The sequence below is a fragment of the Hemitrygon akajei genome, chromosome 10 (genome assembly GCF_048418815.1).
Source record: "Hemitrygon akajei chromosome 10, sHemAka1.3, whole genome shotgun sequence".
NCBI lineage: Eukaryota > Metazoa > Chordata > Chondrichthyes > Myliobatiformes > Dasyatidae > Hemitrygon > Hemitrygon akajei.
This window is the reverse complement of record NC_133133.1, coordinates 55,543,652-55,564,267: the sequence shown is the minus strand read 5'-3', so window position 1 is coordinate 55,564,267 and position 20,616 is coordinate 55,543,652. Positions and strand designations below refer to the sequence as shown.

Below are 20,616 nucleotides of genomic sequence, written 5' to 3'. Positions count from 1 at the left end.
AAGTCTGATGCATTTTGGAAACAAGTCCTGTGGATTGATGAAGTTAAAATAGAACTTTTTGGCCACAATGAGCAAAGGTATGTTTGGAGAAAAAAGGGTGCAGAATTTCATGAAAAGAACACGCCTCCAACTGTTGGGGGGGGGGGGGGGGGGTTTGGATCGATCATGCTTTGGGCTTGTGTTGTAGCCAGTGGCACTGGGAACATTTCACTGATAGAGGAGAGAATGCCAGCAAATACCAACAAATTGTGGAAGCAAACATCACACTGTCTGTAAAAATGCTGAAGATGAAAAGAGGATGGCATTTACAACAGGATAATGATCCTAAACACACCTCAAAATCCACAATGGCCTACCTCAAGAGGTGCAAGCTGAAGGTTTTGCCACGGCCCTCACAGTCCCCCGACCTAAACATCATTGAAAATCTGTGGATATACCTCAAAATAACAGCGCGTGCAAGATGACCCAAGAACTTCACAGAACTAGAAGCCCTTTGCAAGGAAGAATGGGCAAAAATCCCCCAAACAAGAATTGGAAGACTCTTAGCTGGCTACGGGAAGTGTTTACAAGCTGTGATACTTGTCAAAGAGGATGTCACTAAGTACTGACCATGCAGGGTGCCCAAACTTTTAATTCGGGACTTTTTTCTCTTTTGTTATTTTGGAACTGTAAAAGATGGAAATAAAAAAGTAATCTTGCTTAAAATATTAAAGAAATTGTCATCATTAACTTTATGCCTTTTGGAAATCGGGTCACCCTTTACTCGCTTAGCTATTCACAGTAACAGAAATTTTGACCAGGAGTGCCCAAACTTTTGCATGCTACTGTACATGTCTCCTACCATGTGGATCTTCAAATTACCCGTCTGCAACTGGAAAACAACATAATAAACAAGGCAGAGGTACCACATTCATTCCTTGTATCCAAACACATGTACAAGGGGGCTTCAATGTTTTCAGCAACTCAAATACAATGGATTCTGGTTAATTGGTCCATCAGTTAATCAGGGAAATCACTTATTTCGAACAACTCTTATAGAACCAAAATCTAATTGAGAAAGTAGCCAAGATTCCCTTTGTTTATGTGGGACACTATGCCGCTTAATTGGGACAGAAAATTGTTGCCAAACAGTTTCTATCCAGTGTCAGGCTCATTTAGACACTACACTGTGCTCAGAGCAAACCGTTTTTAAAATAAGAGTCAGCTGCACACATCTGTGTTGAAAAAGCAGTGATTTTTGTTACTGATGGTTGGCGAGAAATAAGCATTAAGACAACTTAGAATTGCAAACATCCCACCCTGCAAAAAGTCATTTCAGGGAGGAAGCACCACCCCCCCACCCCCCGCTCAACCACCAAGGGTGTATTTATACAGGACATTTGATTATGAAAGAACACAACAATTTATTTGATCATATATTGAAACCATATATGTAGGGCTCTCAGTACCAGTAACTGTGGTGTTAAATGTTCAGGCTAACAAAATGGCTTCTCTGTATTGTTATAATGAAATGGCTTCTCTGTAATGCTGTAATGGGTTTCTGTGTCTGGAATGTTTGGGTTATGACTGCAGATAATGGGGAGGGGCAACTAACCAATGGAGAATTGTTATGCTATCTGGTATGCGTAAGCTGAGCGGGAATTCGCCGTCTCTTTCGGGAGGCGAGCGAGGAGGACGAACGTGTGAGAACGGACAGCGGTTCCAGAGCAACGGATACTGGACATCGGCGGTTTGGATTGTGGCCGAAGGCTCAGGAGGTCGTTGTGGATGGAACCGGAGGCGTGAGCTCCAACATATTAAAATATTATGTGCACAAACTGATAAACTTACTGATTTGGCACCTTTAGGTTATCTGTTTCTACTAACCCATCACTAAGAAATAACTATAAAGTTGCAATTATTTATTTGCCTTTGGTGTATTGTCTGATTTTTGTGTTGCGAGTGTGTACTGGGGGGGTATTACACTGTACTTACACGGAAGTATTGCATTATTGGCAGGGCGACGGCGGTTCACCCTAGGTGAACGGGGGTAAATTGGGGGCACGGATGCTACATATATATTCCTTGTTGAGTATTTTGTTGGCAGTCTCAATGCTAATGCAAATAGTTTTTCTATTTCTTTTGCAAACTTTCCTTGTACTGTGATGTGGCTTGCTTGGCAGATTTGAGCGTTTTGCCAAAAGTCTCAACCTCATAGCAGTCTGTGTCAATGAATTTGTTAATTTTGCAGGACATCAGATTCACAAGTGTTTTGTGAGACAGCTGACTTCAGAATTCTGTCTTAATGTGACACACCATGCTGAATGCCCTTTCTACATCACAATTAGAATTTGGCAGCACCAAAAGCAGCTTCATCAACTGGCAGAGCTCTTTGAATCGCAACTGCCCTGTGCTCACAGATTTTACTTTGGACAGCTTCCCCCAGAACTCGTCAACTGGCAAACTTTTGTAGTTTGGCACCAGTCCTTCAAGGTTAGTTGAGATATAATCCAGGATTTCCAAGTGGAGCTGTTCTCTTGCATCTGCCTTGATTACATTTGGAAATCTCTCTGCCAAAGTCAAAACCTGCTCTGGATTCACCTCATCTTGGCTCTCTGTATTGACCACTGACAGATTTTTCAAGATTTGGTCTCTCATTGGGAACTTCTCCAAGATTTTTTGAAAGCTCCTGACACAGACTGCTCTGGCATCTTTGAAGAACTGCTTTGTCTTGTAAGGGGGATCTCTTGTGCTTCCTCGCTTAGCAACTGCCTCCTTGCCAGGTACCCAGTAAAAAGCTCTTCATCTGGGCGGTGAATTTCACGGTTGCTCACATCTATCTCCTGAATGCTCTGCTCTGTTCCCTGAATACCTTTGGCTCAATAAATCTGCTTGCTATGTCATGCAGGAGCTCTTCTACACTCTGATCCAACTTAAGAGGATAGGTGCCTTGTTTTGAAAAATCAAACTAAATTTGTCAAAACATTGTGTGACATTATAGAGAAAGCATGTGTATATTTTCATTTGGGGGTCTTTCAGCCCTTTCTGAATATGTGATGACTTCTGATTCTCACTCTTTGGCTCAAAATATGAAATAAAGGCTAGCCACTGGTGGAGCAGATGGTCCAAACCTTTTCCTAAAGAAAGCCAGCGTACAGGACAATGCTTTCGTACTCTCTGCTGGGCAACATTGCAGAACTCTTGAAACTGTTTTGGGTCTCCTCTCCATTTGGAACTTTTCTCAATAGAGTAGCTCCTCAGCAGCTAGCCAGCAAGTTTAAATAACATTAGCTATGCTAATGAATGAATGATACCTGTTACACTTACCGTAACATGTCTTTTACAGTCATTTAACCCACCATGGGCAATAGAAAAGTCACTGTTGCAAACAGTGCAGCGAGCAACACTGTCATTATTTTTGACCCCTATTAGGCAATGGTACACTTTAGTGTAGTCTGGAGTGAAGTATATTTTAAATTCTCTTTTTTTTTTGGAACGCTCTGCCATGGTGCTGCAGGACACTAAACTAAACTGATGGACAATGAAAGAGAGAGGTCGAATGTAAAGCCCATCCACAGAGAAAACTGATAGGTCTACTTAGCACAAAGAGAGACCAATCAGGATGCTCGCTCTGTCACTCTCTCGCTATGTCTGTCACTCACTCTGTCTGTCTGTCTCTCTCCCCCCCCCCCCCATTCACTCTCAAAAAAAAATCGATTTCTGGGATATTGTATATAATTTGCGGGCGTCAGGGAGCCGCTATCAATATGCGGGAGATTCCCGGAACTTCCGGGAGAGGTGGATGTCTGGAATTGTTTTGCTCACTGTGGTTTCAAGTATTTAGGCTTGGAAATGCCAGAAATGGCCAGGTGTGAAACTGAACCAAATTTCACTACTTCAGGTTAAAAACTACAAAGAATTTGAAGATATATCGACAATCATCTTAAATGTTACAATGCAAATGAAGAGTTGGAGGATGCAAATGTCAAAAGCTTTGTATGAAGACAATCCATTATCTGTGCTAGGTGTATATACTGATTTTGTTCATTTACAGTCATCTAAAAGAACTCAGCAGTGTGTTTGTTGTCTGTCCTATCCGACGATGACAGTGTAACCTGTGCAGGAGTGTTTGTAAAGCAAAGCTGTTGCATTGGAACAGATCCACTCTCAACCTTGGACATCTGGGTCCAGTAGTATGAATAGTCATCACAAACTGGGGTCTTCCTTGTTTGCATTGGACAACCATGACTTCTCCTGTACCTCATCATACCCTCTGCTCTCCCTGAAACATCGCAGAACCACCTTCCTGGCCGCTGGATCTTAATGTTGATCTCACCTGCCCAGTCAGCTAGAGGTGACTCACACTCAAATCCAGAGTTGCAGTCCTATGTTGAATTTAACGCTGACTGGTACTCCGCTGATGCCAAACTCTGCTGTGCCTTTGGACTCATCCATGGTACAAGCATGTTCCTTTCTCACCGGGGTACGAGGCCACCGGCTACCCTCACCTGGTTTAGTCCTCCTGTCAAAACGCTGTACCAAGGTGTGGCTGCTGTTATACGCAAACAGCTACTTGGAGCCAAAGGGGAGAGCCTGGTGACCATAAGGGACCAAAGGTGAGGAGCTGCCCCAAAATGGACACAACAAGCCCCTTCAGAGGTGCTATCCCACTCCAGACACCCATACACAGCAGCGTACACTGAATAAGTTCCTCCATCAAAAACTAATACACACTTTTATAGTACTGTAATAGCACTGGTAGTTGGCTCCTTAAGGTTGTTGTAGGCCTGGGTGATAGCAGGGAAAAGCTCCGAATACCTAGTAAATGCCCCAAATGCTGTGCACCTCCAACAGCCTCTGACCAAGTCCTGCTCCTGGCCTTCATGTGCGGTTTAGCTACTAAGCCTGCCAGAACAGTTTCTACTGACAGGAGAAGGGGCAAAGGGAGATTACTGGCAACTTAAAACCAATCGCTTCCAGCAAATGGGGCTTGTCAGCTGTGGTTGGCAGCTCATCAAGAAGGAAAACACTGATCTCAAACATCTGCTCCCTTGCGGTTATACCAACTCATGGGGGGAGGATTCGGAAGTAAACACCGAGTAAAAATCCAGGGTTGCAGTCCTACGTTGAATTTAACGCTGATTGGTACTTCGCTGGTGCCAAACTCTGCTGTGCCTTTGGACTCATCCATGGAGAGAGAGAGTCTGCTCCATGGGCAACGGCTTGTTCTCCATATTGTCCTTCCCTGGCATGCTCATCACAGACGCAACATCCACGGTAGACTCCAACCAACAAGCCTACTTCCGAGCATTGGTAGTGTTCTAATTTGCTCTGTACTTCATTAACATACAGAATGTTGCTCAATTAATTGGTAGTTTGTCTTTTTTTAAAATATAAACCTTTTTACTTCCATGAGACTTCCAGCTAATTCATGGAGCTACCCACCTCTCTACTGTTTAATAATGATACAATTAATTAAAAATAATTTTTTCCAGTTTTTTTGTATGTTAGTTTTAAATCAGAAACTTGTATCTTACAACCAGTTGCTATATTTTTCTGTTCAATCTTTTGAGTTACCTGTTCCTTTAGCCATATTTATGTTCATTATGGCCCTAGAAGTGTTTTCTCCCTTTTCAACATCAGTCTTTTCAGGAGTTTGTGCATCAATGAATTGAATTGAATTGACTTTATTTCTTACATTCTTCACATACATGAGGAGTAAAAATCTTAAAAATGCTGGAAACACTCAAGATAGTCAAGCAATATCTAGAAAGAGATGGTTGATGTTTCATGTCAAAAGCCCTTTGGTGAAAATTTTTGGGGGAAGTGAAGGGAAACAAGTTTATTTTAATTTGTAGAGAGGGTTGGGTTAGTCAAGAGGCAAGGATTATCAGGAACACAGTAGATAAAAATATTGAGAGGAGTTATGATTCCAAGGTGTAATCTTCAATTTCTGCAAATTATGATTTATTGGTTATGTACTTAGGATCTCCCAAAATACTTTGTGGATAGCAAAAATCATAACTAGACACAAATAGGATACAATATCAACATGGCTGACATTTGTGGGGATGACTCCAATCACCACATACCCTCAAATCATAACTAATTACTGTTTGTACTGTGATCATCCTGGGGACTTGCCAAGCTTCAAAAACATGCCAAAAAGAAACAAAACCATTCATATGAAAAAATGTTACCTGATCAAGCCAACACGCAAAGCTACAGCTTCTGTTGCCTCAATGCTCACAGGAACTTCTTCAATAAAACTGACTCCATAAAGCAGGAAGGTCTCCAAGAAACGTTTTAGTTCCTCATCAGATTCCATCACAGCATTATAAGTAATATAAGGCATCTGTGCTTCTTTATAAACAGCAGCATTCCAAAGAATGCGCTTTTGAACAGTCTGTTTCTGGGCTTCAAATGAATGTTTTACCAACCATGACAACCCATACTTGGTCATATGATTATCTGGCCCTACAAGTGAAACAAGAAATATGTCAAATTAGTTAAATGCATGAAGTTACTGTATTATAAAGTACTGAGAATTTCAAGTTAAATTCATTCTAGAGAGAGGATGAAGCTTTTCCAGTAATGAAAAAATATATAACTGAAAGGAAAACCATATACTGAAAGAGCAACTCACAAGTTATGTAGATAGTATCATTATCTGAACGTATGTTTATTGGCTTGATAGCCAAATCCACTTGGGCTGTATCTAGGCTCCGTTGATTGGTTTTTGAGTTGAAACATGATGCAGAGCGGCAATGATCCCGGAGCCAGACATAATCAAAACGCATCACCAAATCAGAATACTTCAATTCTGTAAGAGTAATAATAGGATTAACTCTAATTATCCTTCTACACCACCCACCTAGGTAGATTCATTCAGATACCAGTTAAATAAATGCAGATATTGTCTCACTTCACAGTTTTACTCACAGCAAGACTTGGCAAGTTTAGAATGCCATTGCCTCTTACAAAGCAAAACCAAGCAGCATAAATGTCACCAAAGGTCTCACTTACAGACAAGCTCACTGCCTTTTATGCTCACTTTGACTGAAAGAACATGGAGGCACCTTGGTGAACCCTCACAGCCCTCAACAACCCTGTAATCTCAGCCCCTAAGGCAAACATGAGAGCACAAGGGTGAACCTACAGAGGCACTGGGCCCAGATGCATACCTGGCCAAGTACTAAAGACCAATGCTACTGAGGACATGTTTACAGGTATCTTCAACCTTGCTTCAGCAATCTGAGGTACCCACCACTTCAAGAAGGCATCAATTATACCAGTGCCCAGGAAGAACATGATAGCTTGCCTCAATGATTATCATTCAGTAGCACTCACATTCACTGATAATTTGGTCCTAAAGTACAACTCCTGCCTGAGGAGCAGCCCAGCTCCATTCCAAACTGCCTACTAACACAACAGATCAACAACAGATGCCATTTCATTGACCTTTCACTCAGCTGACAATAAAGGTGCATAGATCAAGATTCTCTTCATTGACAACAGCTCAGCATTCAACACTATCCTCTAAGTTCCAAGGCCTGGCCTCAGTACCTCCCTATGCAAATGGATCTTCAATTTCCTCACTAGCTGACACCAGGCAATATGGATTGGCAACATCTCCTCCACGCTCACCATAAGCACAGACGAAGGGTCTCGGCCCGAAACGTTGACTGCTTGTTTCCATGGATGCTGCTCAACCTGCTGAGTTCCTCCAGTGTGTTGTACGTGTAACATTTCCTTCACGATCCCCATCAGCACAGGTGCACCACAAGGCTGTGTGCTTAGCTCCCTGCTCTACTCACTTTGTACTTATGACTGTGAAGCCAAGTACAGCTCCAATGCCATTTAAATTTACTGACAACACCACAGTTGTGGGCCGAATCAAAGGTGATATAGGAGGGAGATTGAAAATCTGGCTGAATGGTGCCACAAAGGCCTCTCACTCAATGTCAGCAAGACCAAGGAGCTGATTATTGCCTTCAGGAGGAGGAATCCAGAGGCCCATGAGCTAGGCCTCAGGGGAACAGAGATGAAGAGGGTCAATAACTTTAAATTCCCTGGCGCTATCATTTCAAAGGATCTGTCCTGGGTCCAGCATGCAAGTGCGATTACAAAGAAAAGCATGGCATCATTTCTGCTTTCTTAAAAGTTTGAAAATATTTGCCATGTCATCCAAAACTTCAACAAACTTCTATAGATGCACGGTGGAGAGTCCATTGACTGGTTGCATCATGGCCTGATATGGAAACACCAATATCCTTGAATGGAAAAGCCTATAAAAGATAGTGGATACAGCCCAGTCCATCACCAAATAACCACTGAGTACATTTACAAGGAATGCTGTGGCAGGAAAGCAGCATCCATCATAGAGGACCCCCACAGTGCAGACTCCCCTCTTCTTGCTGCAGCCATCAGGAAGGAGGTACAGGAGCCTTAGGTCCACACCACCAGGTCAAGAACAGTTATACTCCTCAACCATCAGGCTCCTGAACCAGAGTGGATAACAAGTTCAAGTTCATTCTTGCCTGACTATACATACATACGTATAACCAAACACCATTCCTCTGGACTACGGTGCATCCACCAAACATGTCAGAGTACACAAAACAAAATATTACCACAAGTTAATAAAATAAATTCAAAACGCATGCAGAGTGTAACACAGATAAACAGTAAGTAGCTCACTATCCTAGTGATGAGCCCTCGGTGGCAACAGGGTACTCGATGGTGTCACAGTCGGAGGGAAGAAGCTGTTACCCCGTCTGGGCATCCTAGTCCTAATGCTTACCCCAACACTAAGCTGATTCCACAACCTATGGACTCACTTTCAAGGACTCTATAACTCATGCTCTCGTTATTTATTAAATCTCTTTTTTTTTTGTATTTGGACAATTTGTTGTCTTTTGCACATTGGTTGTTTGTCCATCTGTGTGTAGCTTTTCATTTACTCTACCGTGTTTCATTGTATTTACTGCAAATGCCCACAAGAAAATGAACGTGAGGAAAGTACAGTGACCTATGCACTTTGAATATAGCAAAGTGAAGGGGAGGTGAAAAGGGGCTAAAGGACAGGTAAAGAGAAAGACAACAATGGCAGTTTAGATAAAATGCAGGACATCGTTACCACTCAAATAATAAAAAACATGCAGATCTGGAACTCTCTGCCTGGACGGTTAGTAGAATGAATTAAATTGGGGCCTTTAAAAGAGAATAAAAACTAAATTACAAAGTTCTATGAAAAGTACAAAAGGAAAAGTGGAATTGTTACAGATCAGAGGGAACTACAATTCCAAAAAAAAGGTATTTTAGAAAATCTGATCAAGAACCACCTGTATTAATTCTTTCATCCAATCTTAAGTAAAATGACTTTTAGTATCTTACCCAAGTGTTTGTCATGCATCAACCACGAACAGTTCAAAGAGTCTGAAACACCATGATGACACCATCGTACAGTTATTGAAGGTAAAAGCTGCTTTATATAATTTTGCCATGGTCTCCATCCTTGAACATCAGTTTTCAGATGCCGTACACTGACACCCAGACGCAGTAAGTGGTTTAAAGACATTTCCTGCTGTGAGAATGGGTTCGAAGCAGAAAGAAGAAGAAAAAGAAGTTTACATTAGAATTTTCTACTCCAAAGGTACATAGTGTTAGCAAAACGCACATTCAGAGATTGGACCATGGAATGCAAGTCTTTTAAGTGGCGATTTGTTCACATGTCAAGAGGAATATAGGCAAGTTTTCCTATTGCTTTGAGTGTTTAGGATTACGTGACAGGCCAAAATTCATGCTGGGCCTTTTAGGGAATGATGTTTGGGAATTTCTGCAAAGCAACTGGAACTCTTTCACAGCTTTTGGATCATCTGGTAATTTTTAAGTCAACATGAAAACAAAAGGAAAAAAAGTAAAATCATATTAGAGTACCCCTCAACTTATTACAATAAGAAATAAATGGCCTAGTCTAAATTAAGGGTTTACTGAAGGAATATTGTTGGGCAGTAATAAGTGCAAATATTCAGAACCTAAACACATCACATGTAAAATTTAACATTTAAATAATATTCAAGTGAAGAAAATGTTAATTGAAATATGCTTGCTTGAACCCAAAATCAGTCAATGTGCCCAAGATCAATACTTACCTTCCAAATCAAAAAACTATTTTTCATCTCTGTCCTGTTTGTATTGCCCCTTTCCCTTGCTCCACATTGGCAGCGAACTCTTCAGCCATTGTTACTAACCATAGGAATCTATTTCTAAATCTTTGCCTTGCTCCATTTATTACTTTCAGAAGCCCCTACACAACAGTTCACCTATTCCTTCAGTCCATCGTGTTCTTCACCTTCTCTTCCCCCATCTCCTGATCTTTATTGGGAATTATTTTGTGATGCTTTGCCTTGTCAAGAATGCAATCAAAGTGATCGCAATACAATTTATGACATTACCAGATTTCAAAGCCTTTGTTCAATGTAACTGAGCTGTAATGGAAAGCACTCAGTGAAATCTAACTACCCTGAAATGGTTATGTTCTCTGCAGTATCACCTTTTACTTACATTTAAAAACATCAGTGTGGAGGAACAAACAGTTGATGATAAGCTGCAATTCATAGCTGTATTTAATACATGTTCAAAAAACTAAAGCACAATTATACAGAACTTCAGACTAATAACCCAGAAAATATGCACTAAATTCCCCAAGTGGCCCATGAGATTAACAATCCAAGTGTTGTTAAAACGAGAAATGCAAAGTCGATGTTGATAAAATGGGGTAGTCACACACCATGGTAGATGCCTGGAACACACCACCAGGGGAAATGGTAGAAGCAGGTACGATAATAACATCTGAGGCATGGTGGTGGTTGTTCCTCTCCACACCCTGTGCCACATCAGGCAGCAACCTTGCCGCTTCTTTAGTGTTTGTCTGTTTTTCCACAAGGCTGAGTTGCTAGCTCATCGCCGAACCCAGCACAGATGGAAAGAAGCTGGCGGGATTCGAACCTGGGACCACTCGCCTTGAAGCCCAGTGCTGATGCCACTGCACCACTGGCCGATGAAGATGCATGAAGAGACAGTGAACAGAGCAGGGCTTCACAACCTAGGGTCCACAGACCCCTCTGTCCATGGCATAACAAAGGTCGGGAACCCCTGCAATAGAATTATTTGTAGGCCAATGGGATTTATTCAATCTGGCATCGGTCAGGGGGAGATGTGACGGGCCAAAGAGCCTGTTCCAGTGCTGTACTTTTCGATACATCTTCAATGAAAAATGTATCTTTCATATGATCTTAACCAGTCTGCTTAGAAAAAAGCTAGCCTTTTTTAGCAAACTGTCATTCCATGCCCTAGCAATTGACTTTTCACAACCCTCTTAAATGCCTGAACATTCTGTTACAATGAAACCATTAAAAATTATGGATTTTGCAACTAAATTCACTATGCAGACTGCAACTGTTTAATACAAGCCTCAGCCTCAGTTTTGGTCACCTTTGGATGGGCGAAAGCATTAAACTTGTCAGCATTGTCATATACTGTTATATTACCTTGTATTCTAAGGCAAAACAAAAACTTTTGTACATAGCTACCAAGCAGCTACTACTCTTGGTAGCATTTATCAAAATGAATTTGTTGGGTCTTAGTACTTACTTGAGGAGACTGAGAACTGGGTGGACCACCTAATGATGCTGTTTATGGCACAGTCATTAAGTGGTGCTGCAGTTCTACACTGCAGTCATTGAGTCTGTCCTGTGCACCTCCATCATTGTGTGGTTTGGAGCCGCCACCAAGAAGGATAGAACCAGACTACAGCGCACAGTGAGGACTGCCAAGCGCATCATTGGAGCCTCCCTGCCCTCTATTGTGGACCTGTACTCTTCCAGGTTGAAGAAGAGGGCGGGGAACATCATAAAGGACTCCTCCCATCCTGCGCACGGACTGTTTGATCTGCTTCCGTCTGGTAGGCGCTTCAGATCCCTCCAGACTAAGACTAATAGGCACTGGAGAAGTTTTTTCCCTACTGCGGTCACTTTGCTGAACAGTTAACTGCCGGTTAACTGTTGGCTAACTATTACTTGGATTGCACTACCTGTATGTATAATCTATATTTTCATTTATATTTATCATTATTTTTGTTATGAGCAGAGAGACAACATCTGCCGGAAGTAAATTCCTTGTATGTGCACAGGTACTTTGCGATTAAAGTCTGATTCTGATTCTGATTCTGAAATACAAATCTGCTTATTAAACTAATTCATTGTAATTAGAATGTATTGCACATTTGTTTAACCAAGACATTTGTTTCCAGTTGAGCTTGTATCAGAAGCAAATGCTGGAGAAATTCGCCCTACCCCCCTGACCATTTCCCATACCCTTTCCCTCTCTCACCTTATCTCCTTGCCCCCTCCTTCCATGGCCTTCTGTCTCTTTCGCCAATCAACCCCAGCTCTCCACTTCATCCCTCCCCCTTCAGGTTTCATCTATCACCTTGTGTTTCTCACTCCCCTCCCCCCCACCTTTTAAATCTACACCTCAGCTTTTCCCCCCCTCCAGTCCTGCCAAAAGGTGGATTACAGTATACTCTTTTCCTAGATGCTGCCTGGCTTTATGAGTTCCTCCAGCACTTTGTGTGTGTTGCTCCGATGTCCAGTATCTGCATATTTTCTCGTTTGCAATTGAATTACTCGTAACTTTAAATCCAACCAGACTAAAATAACAAACCTGGATGATAATTATTTTAAAAATAGGAAGTTTTAGAATTCTTAGGCATCGCTACTGCAAAATCCTCACCCACAAGGCCCTTAATGGTTATAATAAATGTCTGACTTGTTCAGGTTACTTTAAATTGCAACATTTCCCCACATGAAGAATGCTAATTGATGAAGATATTACTCAGCATTTAACACAAAATCAAGACGGCAGGTATGCAAAAAAAACTTAACAAGTTCCTTCGACTCAGCAGCATATTCAGTAAAAACTGTCCATTGAAAGTACAGATAACAAAAAAGTGTTGACATAACGAATTACTCGCTGCTAAATATCCAATACTGTACTAGTTAATCAATAAGATCAAACAAAAACAAACTCCCCACATCCTAGCCACGAACCACCTAGTGTGTACTGAAGCTGTTTCAATGCAGTAACATCTGATTTTTGTTTTGACTGGCACATTTCATTGGACGTTTCTCTATACGGAAGAGATTGCCTGCATTTATTTAATTAGAATCAAACAAAATTACGCATGGCAACAAGTAGATATCTCTGGTGTTTAAAGTACATAGTATGTTCGATTTTTTAAAGTAGGGTTCTGTTCATTAAAATGTCCACAAAAGGAGCTGTGTTAAAACGAGAAAAATTATATTTTTAATAGCGGCCTTCTGTTCGACGACAACTGCAAAGTCCACTCGCAGATCAACTTTGCCCTGTGCCAAATTTTCTCTCCGACGCGGTGATATTTGTTGCCTTCTCAAACAAAGCATTTAAAGCTGAGCTGCGATCGATCGATACTTGCAGAAAAATATACAAGCTCCACTCCTCAAAGTCGCTCATGTGCGTCTTGCCCAGAACAACTGTTCCCTCAATGGAGAGAAATACAAGCACAATGCGGCGGCGACGTATACTGGGAGCAGGGGACGGGGTCTGCAGCCGGGCCATACTCACTAAGCTGCCCGACATTTTGCATTAAAAATTTTTAAATATCTCAAAATAATCATATTTATTGCACTCTCTTACCGTCAGTAACTTCTCCCCAACGCCAGACTATCTGCAACAACTAACATAAAGACGACGAACAACAACCATCCCCCACGATTATATACAGCCATCGCCGCCGTCAGAGAACGTGCTTGCCCCTGCCCACTCATCACAAAATCAGTCAATCAAACACCATCTCTTCCAGCCCGTCTATGTGGCGTTTTCTTTTCGGAGCGGAGTTCACATTCCAGTAGACCACCTAAATTAAAATGTATATTCCCCGATTTTGCACATCGGAAAATTCGCGAACCAAATAAAGCAATCCCTCTAGAAAATGAAAGTCAAAGACTGTGGATGCTGGAAATACGGCAAAATCTTTCCGATAGTCTTCGACCTAAAAGATTGACTTTTCCACCTGATCTGCTGAGTGTTTCCAGCATTTTCTGTTTTTGTTAAAAATAATCCTTCTGTCATGTTCCATAAAGTCTAATTCCTGCAAAGCAGCAATTTACGGTTCCTCCCACTTTCTTTCTCCAGACTCGAAGAGTTACCGTGGCGATCCGCACGGTCCCCGACTATGTCTGCCTTTTTGGTGGTTATGTAGAACAATTACACATTCCAAATCTTCCCCGGTAATGTTCCCCAACTCTTCCTCCGCTACATTGACCACTGTATTGGAACTGTTTCATGTACCCATGCTGAGCTCGTCAATTTCATTAACTTTGCCTCTAACTTCCACTCTGCCCTTAAATTCTTCTTCTTCATGTGTCTTCGCGTTACACACTGGGCGATCGTGGCTCTCCACGTTGAACGGTCCCTCCCGGCGGTCAATGACATCTCGCACATTTAGATCTGTTAGTTCTTTCACAGTGTCCATATATTTTCTTCTTTACCTTCCTCTTCCGCGTTTCCCAGGCATACGGCCTTGTAATGTAAGGCATTCTATTTCTCCCTTTCATAGAAAACCTACAGCGCAATACAGGCCCCTCTGATGACATGGCCCAAGAATTTAAGTTTCCTCTCATTTAATGTTTTCATTAAAGATCTTTTTGTATGGATACGTTGGAGTTATGTCTCATTAGTTAACCTATCTCTATATGATATTTTCAGCATTCTTCTAAGAAACCACTTTTCTGTTGCTTCTAAGTTTCTTTGGAGTTGGTGTTATAGTCCCTGTTTCGGAAGCATACAGCAAGATTGACCAGATGTAACATTTTAGTAGCCTCAGCCTTGTTGTCATAGAAATGTGTCTGTTGGTAAAGATGGGTTTCATTTTTTGAAAGCTGGTTTTGGCAATGGCAATTCTTGTTTTTAATTCACTTGACCCATTTCTGATACTTTTCTCCCCTTTGTCGATCTTTCTGGAGACAAACTGTCGATCAACATCTTTATAAGTCTACCACAGTTATCTCTACCATACCGCATAACACCCTGTCTCCTGTAAAAATGCTATTCCTTTTTCTCACAAACAAGAGAAAATCTGCAGGTGCTGGAAACCCAAGCAACACACACACACAATGCTGGAGGAACTCAGCAAGCCAGGCAGCATCTATGGGAAAAAGTGTAGTTGCCATTTCCAGTCGAGACCCTTCAGCAGGACTTTCCCCTTTTCTCCGTTCCTTTGTCTCTGCCGCATCTGTTCCCAGGATGCAGCTTTCCACACCTGGATATCAGGGATGTCCTCCTCTTCAAAGAAAGGGGGCTCCCTTTATCCACCATTGTTGCTGTGCTCATCCATTTCCTGGATATCCACACTCACCTCACCGTCCCACCACCTCAACACAGTTCATCTTGTCCTTACCTAGCACCCCTATGAGGCTCTGCATCTAACACATCAGCCTCCGCAACTTTGCCAACTCCAAAGTGATCCTACCACCAAACACATCTTTACCTCCTTCCCTTTCCGCAAGGATCGCTCCCTTGTCCACTCGACCCTCTCCACCATTCTCCCTCTGCATTTCTTCCTGCAAACATCTAAAGTGCTTTGCCAGCCCACCCACCTTCTCCCTCACCTCCATCCAGGGCCCCAAACATTCCTATGGAAAAGAGTACAGTCAATGTTTCTGGCCAAACACCTTCATTAGGACTGAAAAGTCTTTTTTCCCCCAGCCCTGGTGAAGGGTTACAGCCCGAAACATTAAGTGTACTCTTTTCCATAGATGCTGCCTGGCCTGCTGAGTTCCTCCAGCATGTTGTGTGTGTTGCTTGGATTTCCAGCTTCCACAGATTTTCTCTTCTTTGCGACTGGACAGCAAACAATAGACAATAGACAGTAGGTGCAGGAGTAGGCCATTCAGCCCTTCTAGCCAGAACCGCCATTCACTGAGATCATGGCTGATCATACACAATCAGTACCCTGTTCACGCCCTCTCCTCATATCTCTTGACCCCGCTATCTATAAGAGCTCTAACTAATTCTCTCTTGAAAACATCCAGAGACTTGGCCTCCACTGCCTTCTGGAGCAGAACATTCCACATATCCACCAATCTCTGGGTGAAAAAGTTTTTCCGCATCTCTGTTCTAAATGGCCTACCCCTTATTCTTAAACTGTGGCCTCTAGTTCTGGACTCACCCATCAGCAGGAACATGCTTCCTGCCTCCAGCGTGTCCAAACCCTTAATAATCTTATATGTTTCAATCAGATCCCCTCTCATCCTTCTAAATTCCAGTGTATACAAGCCCAGTTGCTCCAATCTTTCAACATATGACAGTCCTGCCATTCCGGGAATTAACCTTGTGAACCTACGCTGCACTCCCTCAATAGCAAGAATGTCCTTCCTCAAATTTGGAGACCAAAACTGCACACAATACTCCAGGTGGGGTCTCACCAGGGCCCTGTACAGCTGCAGAAGGACCTCTTTACTCCTCTACTCAATTCCTCTTGTTATAAAAGCCAGCATGCCATTAGCTTTCTTCACTGCCTGCTTGCTTTCATTGACTGATGTACAAGAACACCTAGATCTCATTGTACTTCCCCTTTTCCTAACTTGACTCCATTTAGATAGTAATCTGCCTTCCTGTTCTTGCCACCAAAGTGGATAACCTCACATTTATCCACATTAAACTGCATCTGCCATACATTTGCCCACTCACCTAGCCTGTCCAAGTCACCCTGCATTCTCATAACATCCTCCTGACATTTCACACTGCCTCCCAGCTTTGTGTCATTGGCAAATTTGCTAATGTTACTTTTAATCCCTTCATCTAAATCATTAATGTATATTGTAAACAGCTGTGGTCCCAGCACCGAAACTAACGGTACCCCACTGGTCACAACCTGTCATTCCAAAAGGGACCTGTTAATCACTACTCTTTGTTTCCTATCAGCCAGCCAATTTTCAATCCATGTCAGTACTCTGCCCCCAATACCATGTGCCCTAATTTTGCCCACTAATCTCCTATGTGGGACTTTATCAAAAGCTTTCTGAAAGTCCAGGTACACTACATCCACTGGTTCTCCCTTGTCCATTTTCATAGTTACATCCTCAAAAAACTCCAGAAGATTAGTCAAGCATGATTTTCCCTTCATAAAGCCATGCTGACTCGGACTGATCCTTCTACTGCTATCCAAATGTGTCGTAAGTTCCTCTTTTATAATTGACTCCAGCATTTTTCCCACTACTGACGTCAGGCTAACCGGTCTATAATTCCCTTCCAGTTGAGGCAACAATTCATCTGTGAATCTGCTGGGCCATCTGTTGTGTCTGGCACTCCCATGCAGCCTCCTCTACATTGATGAAGCATGTAGTAATTTGGGGGATCAATTCATTGAGCACCCCTGCTCCATCCCAAACTTCCCGGTGTGAAACATTTTATACCTATTCCTGTTCTGACATGTCAGTCCATGCCCTCTTCTTGTGTCAAGATGAGGCCAACCTCAGGGTGGAGGTGCAACACCTTATATTGCAACTGGGTAGCCTCCAACCTGATAGATTTCTCCCTCTGGTAAAAAATTCCCTCCCCATGCTTCTTTTTCTTTTCCCCACTCTGGCCTCTTACCTCTTCTCACCTGCCTATCAATTCTCCCAGGTCCCCTCCTCCTTCCCTTTCTCTCAGGTCCCTTCCTCCTTCCCTTTCTCCTATGGTCCACTTTCACAATAGACAATAGGTGCAGAAGTAGACCATTCGGCCCTTCGAGCCTGCACCGCCATTTTGAGATCATGGCTGATCAATTACTATCAATACCCGGTTCCTGCCTTGTCCCCATATCCCTTGATTCCCCTATCCATAAGATACCTATCTAGCTCCTTCTTGAAAGCATCCAGAGAATTGGCCTCCACTACCTTCCGAGGCAGTGCATTCCAGACCCCCACAACTCTCTGGGAGAAGAAGTTTTTCCTTAACTCTGTCCTAAATGACCTACCCCTTATTCTCAAACCATGCCCTCTGGTACTGGACTCTCCCAGCATCTGGAACATATTTCCTGCCTCTATCTTGTCCAATCCCTTAATAATCTTACATATTTCAATCAGATCCCCCCTCAATCTCCTTAATTCCAGCGTGTACAAGCCCAGTCTCTCTAACCTCTCTGCGTAAGACAGTCCGGACATCCCAGGAATTAACCTCGTGAATCTACGCTGCACTTCCTCTACAGCCAGGATGTCCTTCCTTAACCCTGGAGACCAAAACTGTACACAATACTCCAGGTGTGGTCTCACCAGGGCCCTGTACAAATGCAAGAGGATTTCCTCACCTATCAGATTCCTTCCTCTCCTCTTCCCTACTCACCTGGCTTTGCTCATCACCTTAGCTATCTCCTTCATCTCCCCTCCCCCACCATTTAACTCTGGCATCTTCCCACTTTCTTTTCAGTCCTGAAGAAGGTCTCAGCCCAGAATGTTGACTTCATTTCCATAGATGCTACCTGACCTGCTGAGTTCCTCTAGCGTGTGTGTGTTGCTTTGGCTTTCCAGCGTCTGCAAGATTTCTCCTGTTTATAATTTACTTTCACTTCTGAGGATGTTGTATTTCCATCTGTTGGTGTGGTTTCTACATTTGAGAGACCAAACGGAGAATCTTCAGGATCTCTCTTCCCCTTCCCCACCCCCAATCCAGGACATAAACCAGAAGCAAGGGGGCTATCAATATAATACATTCTGATGAACGGCCTCAGCCCAAAATGTCGACTGTACTTTTTTCCATAGATGCCGCCTGACCTGTTGAGTTCCTCCAGCATTTTATGTGTGTTGCTTTGGATTTCCAGCATCTGCAGACTTTCTCATGTCTGAGATGACACATCCTAACCTGGAATCAATATGACAGAGCTATGCGTTAACAATGTAAATATGGTCTATCTTCATCAGGGTCATTTGTGCAGGGTGAAGGGGATATTAATATACTTTAGCAAAATTACATTAATCCCATCTTTGTCCTCCCCACATTCTCATCAATTCTCAGTTCTCATCAATTCACATTCTCAGGTTCTACAACCCCCCCCCACAAAGAAGGGGCAATTTACAACAGATAATTAATTAACCTATGGGTGTTTGGGATGTGGGAGGAAACTGGAGCCCCTGGAGAAAGCCTATGCAGTTAGTGACCCATCTTTAAGATGAGATGGGAAGAAATTTCCTTGTTCAGAAGATCTTGGCTTTTTGTAACTTTCTGGCACAGAGAATTGTGGAGGGGGAGATTGACAGGCATTTAGAGTCATATTTACACATCAGGGCAACTTGCCCTTCAACCCAACCTCCATGTTGATCAAGATGCTTCCATGAGCCTGCATGAGAACCATATGCCTCTAAACTTTTCCTACCCAAGAACCTGTCCCAATGTATTTCAGATACTATAATTAATCAAGGACTGAAGATGATGGCTTCGGCAAAGGGTTCCATGTAGCACACGAACAAGACAGGGGAGAGAGGGCAGCCCTGCCTGACTCCAGACCTGATGGGGAAGCTGTCTGTTTCCCACCCGTTGACCTGGACTGCGCTACAGATGTCCGTGTAGAGCAGTTTGATCCAATTCCGGATTCCCTCCCCAAATCCCATTTTGGAGAGTACATCCGCCATGTACGTGTGCGATATCCTGTCGAAGGCTTTCTCCTGGTCCAAGCTGACCAGGCAGGCGTCCACCCCCCTCCCCCCCCCCCCCCCCCCCGTCCTGCACGTAGGCGATAGTGTCCCTCAGCAGCACAAGGCTGTCTGAGATCTTCCTGCCCGGTACAGCACAGGTTTGGTCCGGGTGGATCACCTGCTCCAGTGCAGACTTGACCCTGTTGGCGATAGCCTCGGACAGGATCTTGTAGTCCACATTCAGGAGTGAGATGGGCCTCCAATTTCTAATGTCTTCCCTCTCCCCCTTCTGCTTGTAGATGAGGGTGATGATGCCCTTCCTCATGGATTCTGACATGAGCAGGAGCATAGCGTTGTACACTTCCAGCAGGTCGGGGCCCATCCGGTTCCACAAAGCCGATTACAACTCGACCGGTTCCGCATACCATCCACCCTGTGGGTGAAAATCTCGCCCTTAGGTTCCCCCCTCACCTTAAACCTGTGCTTTGTTTTAGATTCCTCCACCCCTAAAAACTTCTGTGACCTTCTACTAATCTATAGGCCCCGAGATTTTGAAGGATCCGTCCTACTCTTACCCTAAGATAAATAGCGCACCGCAATATTAATTAGCAGTCTAATTTTAAGTATGTATACATTTTAAAATATAATTTGAACTTCTTTAAAGTTCAAGTAAATTTATTATCAAACTTATCATTTACATGTACAACCCTGAGATTAATTTTCTAACTATAACGCGCTTGCTAACTCTTTGTTGTTAACCTCTGTTTGGAGATTTGTCTAGTTAAAACAATTCCTTTCACACATTTGAACTTCTGTCAGAGTCTCCGGAACTCGGGCGGAGACTCGAGCGCCGCGAACGGTTTGCGACAGTATCGCAAAGAACTCCTTGGGCGAAGGGAGCAGTGACGCCGTAAAGTGGTCACCA

At 43.0% G+C, this 20,616-nt stretch overlaps 1 protein-coding gene across 2 annotated transcripts in view; it reads right to left on the bottom strand.

Annotated features, from left to right (window-relative positions):
* tmlhe (trimethyllysine hydroxylase, epsilon) overlaps positions 1-13,942 on the bottom strand; it is a 32,972-nt gene extending 19,030 nt beyond the window's left edge. Inside the window, exons 1-4 of one of the 2 annotated variants that reach the window (XM_073058327.1) lie at positions 13,717-13,942; positions 9,376-9,562; positions 6,626-6,802; positions 6,180-6,456 (exon numbers count right to left, since the gene is read on the bottom strand). In XM_073058327.1, coding sequence (XP_072914428.1) covers positions 6,180-6,456; positions 6,626-6,802; positions 9,376-9,559 — 638 coding nt within the window. In that variant the 5' untranslated portion in view covers positions 9,560-9,562; positions 13,717-13,942. Of the gene's footprint in view, positions 1-6,179; positions 6,457-6,625; positions 6,803-9,375; positions 9,566-13,716 lie in introns of both variants that reach the window. The other variant, XM_073058326.1, reaches the window with a different exon arrangement.
* Between the last annotated feature and the right edge of the window lie 6,674 nt (positions 13,943-20,616).